The following is an 8,483-nucleotide window of genomic DNA, read 5'->3' on the forward strand; positions in this document are numbered from 1 at the left end:
CGCGCAATTTAGACAGCTACCCATTTAAAAAAGTCGTTTTTTAAATAATTGTTTTCAATAAGATAAGATTTTTGTACATTTTTATAGCTTTCTTTAGTTTAAATTTAAGTTTAGCCATATATTCTAAGAGTTAATGTACTTATATTTTTTAAATAGTCAATGCAGTTATACGTGTTTTAGCATTAAACTATTAATTGTTAATGAATTTTCTATCTATACCTAATAAATACCATATGCTAAAGTTTTTTATCCGGTTACTTTTATCGATTTAAATTAATAATATTCAACTTTCATAGCTTTGTTTTGTTTATTTTAAAATATTTTAGTCTATTTACGGTCATATAACCTTTGCAATAAACTTTTCTAATAAAGCGTAAATGTTGAACTTATTAAATAAATAGGAATCAATTAATACTAATAACTTGTTATATAATACTTAAATTATGCGCAATTTGTTTTTAAAATGTTATAAGTTAAGTTTGGTTGTGTTTAAATGTCTAGTACTAACTGGTAGTTTAATTAAACTAGATCAGTGTATACAACAACAAACTTTGTGGTAGGAATATAAATAAATCGATTGCATAACAAGTTTTCTTTTTATAAAAAGTACTTTTAAGTTTTATTTTCCTACTGTTAATAACCGTTTGTTCTAAATTTAAAATAAAGCAGTTTGGTAACTATAAAGTAACATTTTAATTTCAAGCTAGTTGAAACAAAAGCAACTAAGTCAATAGAGTTAAGTAACAAATTAATTGCATAAAAACTTTGAAAATCCGTAAAACATAGACGTTATTCAAAACAAAAAGGAAACATAGTAAGTGAATACCAAATAACAATGCTTTGTATTTTGTTTTTATAAAACAAATAAAAGTATACTTTCAACTTCAAACATGCTTATCAAATAAAAAAACAACGAGTAAAAGGCTACTAATTTAGTTAAATAAAAATTAAGACTAGCTAACTTTCTTAAATTCGGTTAGCTAATTTTATTATTTTTATTCTTTAAAAGCATACTTGAAAAATATTCTTAATAGTTATTGATATATAGGTTTAACAAATATTCTAACTTTTTTCGTGTAGTTTTATATGATTTATTTCATAACTGTTCTACTAAATTTTAAATTTTATTTTCACGTTTGTAAATTTAAGCTACATATCACAGTTAAGAAAATTTGAAGACACAAAGCAATAAAATTTATAAATAAAAATTTAAGTTTAAATATTGTAACTTAAATTAAATGCTAAACATTAAAAAACAAAATAACTATTGTCTGTATATGTATTGTAAATAGTCTAAACAAAAATAACTTTTACTTTAATAGTCTTTGAAGTTTCTCCACTTTACTTGTTTTCTGTAAAATTAGTTTAAATAAAAAAAGGTTGAACAGTCTGCTTTACGCATTAGCTTTAATAAAACTGAATTTTACTTATTATTTTTGATAATCTTTAAAAACCAAACAAACAAACAAACAAAAAACCAAAGTGTATAAAACAAGCACAAGTTACAACTACCAGCTACTATCAGAAAATACAATTATTTGAGCAAGAAACAAATAATTTAGTAGCTATTTTATTATAATAATATTTAGAAAATAATAGTATATCACTTATAATACCTATTCAATTGATAATAAACGTTTAGAATTTTTTTTTACTTTAATAAAACTTATATTGTTAAAACAGACTAAATAATTATAACACCAAGGAATACTTTTAAAATTTAATACTTCTAAAACCTGTTAATTTCTAAAAATTTCTATTAAATCCATTTTAAATTATTCAAACAAGCTACCAAAGACAAACGAAAAGTTAAACACACAAATTGAAAAATCTATACAACAAAAATTTGTATTGATTTATTTCGCAATTGAAGGTAAAATAAACAAAACCAGAGTAAATAAAAAAAACTTACTTCAAAGGACATTAAGATAACACGTAATAATTTAAATTAAGTCGATATTGCATAGAGCTTTCAATAAAAAAACATTACTAATAAAAATAATTTAAACAACTTTAGTTTGGAAAACAGTTCGCTAAAAATTAATATCTAAGTTATAAAAATCAAGTTCTAACACTTAACTTTTTTTTTAATTAAATTTATTCTGGTAACTAGCTCATTGATGGTAAACTTTGAAAACTTAAAACTAGTTTCCAACCAAAAAATATTTAGAAAAAGTTTATTTAGGGAATAGGGGGCTGTCTTTTCTCAACTCGACATCCCTAGTACATGTATGTTGCCATGGTAACGACGAATTCATAGTATTCCAGGGGTTTCTGAACTTGGCAACCAGATTTTTTGACAGGTGCTGCACCATCTGCTTACCGACGAAGTTGACTACGTCATCGCTTGAACAAGTTACTTTGTGACGTAATACTCCTAAAGCATTATTACTCATTAATTTTAAATGTTTAATGTTCAATTACTTTAACTAAAATGTTCTTTACAATATTAATAACTCAAACTGCAAAAAGTAAACGTCATATAAATGAGTTTGAAAATATTTGTTTTGGGCTAATAAAGAAAGCTTTATGAACAAACAGAGATTTTAAGTTATTATAAAAATACTGTTTAAAAATTGTAAAGTTATTTAAAGGTAAACTTAATTTAAAAAAAAGGTTGCTGTTTTGTTAAAAAATAATGTTATTTAACTTAATTACATTGGACTCTTTATAAATTTTTACAAATTACTTTTTATAACTTTACAAACATTTTTTTGGCTGAAAGTTTTTCAAGGTAAAGGTGATGTGATAAATGTTCAATTTTTTTTTCAATATGCTAAAAAAAAAAGTTATTTAGTTTTAAGGTTCATAAAAAGTCAAATAAAACCTAACATAATTACCTTAACATATATAAACTATACCAAACATTAATCAAGTTTAGCAACACCGACAATAACTTCTTATGAAGCTTATCTGAAGACAAGTTTAAAGAAAAAAAGTCTAACCGGTGATAAAAACGTCTTCAATATAAAAGTCGCCCTTTTCGATGATTTTTGCAGCGCAAACTAATTTTTCGACCATTTTCAGGCTCAAAGACCACATGCCTCCGTGGCAGTAGGTCGGGTAAAATTTTTCGCTGTACATGGCTTCAGATATATACCTGTTATATTCATTAATTGTATTTTATTGACTTGGTTACATAGAAGTAATATTAGTTTAATCGAGTTTAACTTTAAGTTTTACTTTTGTTGTATCAATTTGTAATTATTATAGGTTTTATAAATCTGATATACTTAAACTGCATTTAAAAAAATAATAGTTGTAATTGTTATAAAACCTATAGTAGACTCCTTGCTCCATTTAAAGAAGAGTCTATAATAGTATTTTTGCGTTTAACGAACAAAACTGTATAACTGTTAAATAAATATCTCGTTTTAGTACAAACATATAAGTAGCTACATTTTATATTTTAACTTGAAATTTCCTCAAAAAAATTTTGAAATCAGTTTTATATAGTCTACAAGTTGTCGTTTTTAAATTAACAGATTGAAATGTTAATCTAAGACTGTGATATTAAGTAATCAACATTTAATAAATTGTTTAAAATTTATCAACATATTAGCGATGTCTACTTTATAAATTGAAGTGTAAAGTTAGTTGATATTAAAAAAATCTATATGGTTTATAAACTATTTTTTCGATTAAGTATTCTTTGCTTCATACTTTTTATGGCAATATTATTTTTTGTATTAAGTAATCAACTGGTTATTTTCTTAAGCAGCTTCATTCAAATTCAGTATGTCAGTTGTAAAAACTAGAACTTTAACTAGTTCAAAAATTAATCTAATGTAAAAAAGATCGTGAAAATTTAAGTAGCTTTGTTTATAACCTATTGTTTACCACCCGAAAACACAACTAAAGTTCAAATTTAACTATTTTCTACTTTTAATGTAGATGTAGTTCGAAAAATATTTTCAATAAACTAAATGAAACAATCTAAAAATTAAACTAGTTACTAAAATGAAAGACTAAAGCTAACACACTAATGCTACGTTTGCAATTTTATTCAAAGATCTGCTTGAAAACATTTAACAAAACTATCAATTTCAAGTTAAAAATTCTTATATTAAAAATATTTGTTTTAAACTAAGGCAGTTAATAAGTTTTATTTCTTATTTTTTTGATACAGAAACGCATTTTGATAATCCGTTTAAGATTAAACTTCGTAACTTACTACATTTTTGATAAATACACAACATTTCATATACCCTATTAATTTTTAGACTACAAAAATGCTTCGTATCGCTCATTAATTTATAGCTATTTTTTTACAAAGATTTAATAGAACAAAAGTATTAAAGCTCATAGCTTTAAAGTAATGTTAAAAATAATAATTCAAACCACTTAGACCTATTTATTAATAATTTAATTTAGATGCTCATTTGTATTAGTAATTTAAAATCAAGTGTTTGCTGTTTTAACAGAACACTACATTACTGTTAGTAAGTCTCATTAGAATTTAAAATTCAAAATAAAATTCAAAGTTAAAAAAAAATCAATAAGACTAAAATAAAATAAATAAAAATTAAAACCATTTAGAATGTTTTATTCTTATTGTTCTCCCATTGTTAGTTTTTCTGAACCCGCAGAATATTTTGTTTCCATTTTCTCCAGAATGCAGGTCTTTGAAAGCGGTGTTAACGTTCATTACATTCATCAGGCAGTCGTCGTCTGTCACTGTCACCCAATCAGCTTCGAGATTTTGATCGCTCAACCAATTGAAACCCGATAACACCTATGATACTTATGTCAACTTTTAAAACAAAGAGTTATATTTTATAAAAATTTGTTTTAAAACTTATAAATTTTTAGCGTAAAAATATAGAAAAAAAATTTTTATGATTTTTTAGATCGACTAATAGAAAACATCCTACGTTGACTTAAAGTTTTACTAGATTTGTAGCTTAATTTCAAAGTACTTTAGTTTTACTTTTTCTGTTATATGTCTTATAAATTTATTGTTTTAAATATTTAGTGCTTTTTCATTCCTTTAATTTTATTTTAAAGCACAAAAAATTACACTAGCAATTTCGATGTTACTTGTTTGTAAATCTGTTTTAAATTTTCATTAGTTATTTTCAATTCCATAAAAAAAAACTGTTTTATCATTGCAATTTACATAAAGTTATAATACTGATTTATTAAATTTACAATAAAATATCCAAAGTTTAACTAAATTCACGTTAACATTAAAATAAGCTACATATTTTTATTAACTTTTGTTGGTAGAGCATGGTAGTTGTCTAAGAACTCACACTGAAGAATGTCACCGTATTGTTTATTTTCTTCTTTCAAAGAACTTTGCATTAATTCGTAGCTATCATTTTTAATTTGCTCTCCTACAACGAATATAACGGAATATTGGACATTGTACAGCCTAATGAATTTTCATAGTTTTAGTTTTGATTGTGAACAAAAATACAAAGGTGCTAAAAACAAATTTTGATTACTGGAAATGCAAACATATACAGCAAGTTTTTTGTAATTTAAAATTGTAAGTGTATTGTCAGATGAAATTTTGCTTAGATTACGTTCATATAACTAAATTTGTTGTTACAGTCTAAATATTTACTTCTTAAAATTAGTATTGTAAGAAATAATTTTTATTTAGTTAATATAATTAAATTTTAGCTTAGTATATTAACGCTTTTCTGAAACTATACTATTTTCTTTTAATATTTTAACTAGTAATTTAAAAAGTCCCCATTACTTTTTTTAGTAAAAAAATAACTTGATATTTTGAAGTTTTAGTTTTTTATGTCTAATAAGTTTTTTGTAGATAGGTTTTTTTTACATTTAAAGTTAACAGTTCAACACAAAAGTTATAAATCCCTAGTTGTTAACTAATTTAAACTATAAATAATTAAACTTTTTATCTATACTATGCGATTTTTATAGAAATATTTTTAATAAATAAGTTTTAATATATTGTTATCACAAGTTATTGTAAAACTTTGGTAAGTTTTAAGGTGATTTTGATTAGAAAGTCAATAAAAAATTATACAAAATTTACAATAGTCAATTTGTAACATAGTTAGTAATTCAGAATAAATAAAATGCTTCTTACCACAAGCTCAAAAAATTCTTAACGCGATAAACTTAAAGCCATTAAGTTATTGAAAATAGATTTTAAGTTAGAAAAAAGTATATACTTCTAATTATTAGAAGTTAATATAGTATAGTTGTTAGAGTAACATCATGTTATATTTTTTAAGGCTTTATTTTAGAACTTTTTTTTCAAATAATTGAGCCTTAAGAAAAATCATTATTTCTGGTTCACTTATTTTGGAACTAATAATAATTTTCAACTACAAAAAGTTGTAAGGTTGTGTTTTAGGTTCTGAAATTCAAAAAAAAATACATTTTCATTTAAATACTTTTAAAAAGTATAATTGTACTTTTTAATTTATACGAGCTATTCAACTCTGACGTCACTAACTTGAATACGGAGCCCCAACTTGATCTTATAAGGTTCCTTCTCTTCGTGTTACCAACGCTCGATTTCACAAAATATATCATCTTTTTTCAGCTTTCTTCACATTTTATTTCCTCTAAACTCTTCCAAGGCAGAACAGAAGTGCACTCTGGCAGTTTAATAGGGGTTTCCGCACTCTGAAACATAAAGTTTGATTTTTAAAAGTGAGACTTAAAATTCAAACTTATAACAGAATAGGTTCAATTCTTTTATTCTTAATAGCTTAAACTAGTTAAACTTAAATTAACTAAATTCGTTTTTTTTTTTGTAATCAAATGAACTGGTTCAAAAACTAATTCGAACTGAAAGTTTTAAATTGTTGTTTTAAGACTTCAAAAAATTTAAAAAAACAATCTAATTGCTAAATAAAAACCTTCATTATCTTTTGCTGCAAAATTTATCAAATAAAGTATCGGTTAACGCAAGTTTAAACAAAATTAAAACATTTTTTCAAACAAAGTAAAAAAAACACTCTGTTAAAAACTAAATGTCTGGACAAAGTAAATGTATGTCTTTTATTCACTAGACACTTAAGAAAATGAATCACTGCACAGTTGTAAAGTATTTTAATAACTTACTTTAGCTAAACTTTCAGGTAACTTTTGAAAACCCGTTTTATTGTTTATAAATTCGTTGGTGCAGTTTTCTGGAACAAAACTCAAACAACTTTCTTTGTTTTCATTGTTAATACTTTCTTCGTTTTTGGTTATAACAAAATTTTCTTTATTATCTTCAATTGGCTCGTCTTTTTTTTGGTCATTACTTTCTTTCTTTTTTTCTTCAGGGTCTAGTGTTGTTTTATCGTTAATTTGTTTATTTTTTAGTTCATCAACACTTTTGTTCGATTTTTCCTTATCATTTCCTTGATCAGTTTTTTCTTTATCAATATTCTCTTCAAGTTTAGTTTTATCTTCACTTTGCTCATTTTTTGTGTTATCAACGCTTTCTTTGCTTTCTTCAAAGAGATCGATTTTTTCTTTGTCATTGTTTTGTTCATTTTTTTCTACGATCTCATTCTTTGTTTTATCAATACTCTCATCCGTTTTTTCTTTTTCACTTCCTTGGTCAATTTTTTCTTTATCAATAGTTTCTTAATTTTTTGTTTTATCAATACTTTGCTTAGGTTCATCTTTTTCTATAATTGGCTGCTTTGAAGGTTTGATGCTTAAAACTACTAACGGATCTTTTTCTACTGAAGAAACTTTTTCCAATGAAGGAGATTTTTGCATTGAAGCAACTTTTTCCACCACAGGATCGATTTGTTTTTGATTTAAGTTTACAGCTGTTTCAAGTTTTTTATCATACTCAGCTTTTTTAGTAAACATAAGCGAGTTGAAAAACAACAGATACATAAGACTCGCACAGCAACACAGACAGATAAATTTTTTCCGAATCTTCGTTTTCATTTTAAGTGTTTTAAGATTAAATATATTCTGTGTAAGTAAAACTTGCCAGTTACTATAAAAAAACTGGAGTTTACAGTTTATTTTTTTTATAATATATTAAAGAAATAAGTATACTTGAAAAAAAGTTGAAAATAGTCATGCTAAAAAGTAAATTTTTAAAATTAAAATAATTAAAAAAGTTTAAAAAGTAATTGACAGTACTTTTACATAGTACTACTGTTTTATTTATTTTTATTTTTAGTAAGTAGTAAAAAAAATCACTTTTAAGTTTAACAAGTTTTTTTAAATCTAATTGTTAGAACTTTTTTTCAAAATTTAAGCGCTAACATGTTTTTTGGTCATTTGAGAGGTAATATACAAAAAAATAAAAAGTCTCACAATTTGTCTAGCAAATTTAATATTTTGATTTCTTCAAATACATCGCAGTAACTGTTTTTAGTTATTATCAGTTGTTTTGAGTTAAAAAAAAATATTTCATTTGTATTTGTGTAAAAGTTGATAACTTATTGTTTTTAATGTTTGTCAGTTACCTTTGTGAAAACTATAATATTTTTTATAATATAAAATTATGAAAAGTTCTATAAAATTATTACTGTTTCCTT

General features: G+C 24.0%; 1 protein-coding gene across 1 annotated transcript; it reads right to left on the reverse strand.

Annotated features, from left to right (window-relative positions):
- Positions 1-2,177: 2,177 nt before the first annotated feature.
- Positions 2,178-6,519, reverse strand: LOC145844954 (lactosylceramide 1,3-N-acetyl-beta-D-glucosaminyltransferase A-like). The gene is made up of 5 exons (XM_082952371.1): positions 6,440-6,519; positions 5,218-5,377; positions 4,533-4,735; positions 2,946-3,100; positions 2,178-2,377 (listed from the first exon to the last, which is right to left on the reverse strand). The coding sequence occupies exons 1-5, from the start codon at positions 6,517-6,519 to the stop codon at positions 2,178-2,180; spliced, it is 798 nt and encodes a 265-aa protein (XP_082808497.1).
- Positions 6,520-8,483: the final 1,964 nt, after the last annotated feature.

Source organism: Thalia democratica, chromosome 9 (genome assembly GCF_965202585.1).
Source record: "Thalia democratica chromosome 9, ktThaDemo2.hap1.1, whole genome shotgun sequence".
In the NCBI taxonomy this organism is placed as follows: Eukaryota; Metazoa; Chordata; class Thaliacea; order Salpida; family Salpidae; genus Thalia; species Thalia democratica.

What these genes read in the sequence shown, in the direction of transcription:
- LOC145844954 (XM_082952371.1), bottom strand. Translation starts at nt 6,519, where the DNA reads ATGATATATTTTGTGAAATCGAGCGTTGGTAACACGAAGAGAAGGAAC. An exon ending in AGTTGGGGCTCCGTATTCAA is followed by an intron (nt 5,378 to 6,439) that starts GTTAGTGACGTC and finishes AAAATTCATTAG; the next exon opens with GCTGTACAATGTCCAATATT. An exon ending in AGAATAAAACATTCTAAATG is followed by an intron (nt 3,101 to 4,532) that starts GTTTTAATTTTT and finishes TGAATATAACAG; the next exon opens with GTATATATCTGAAGCCATGT.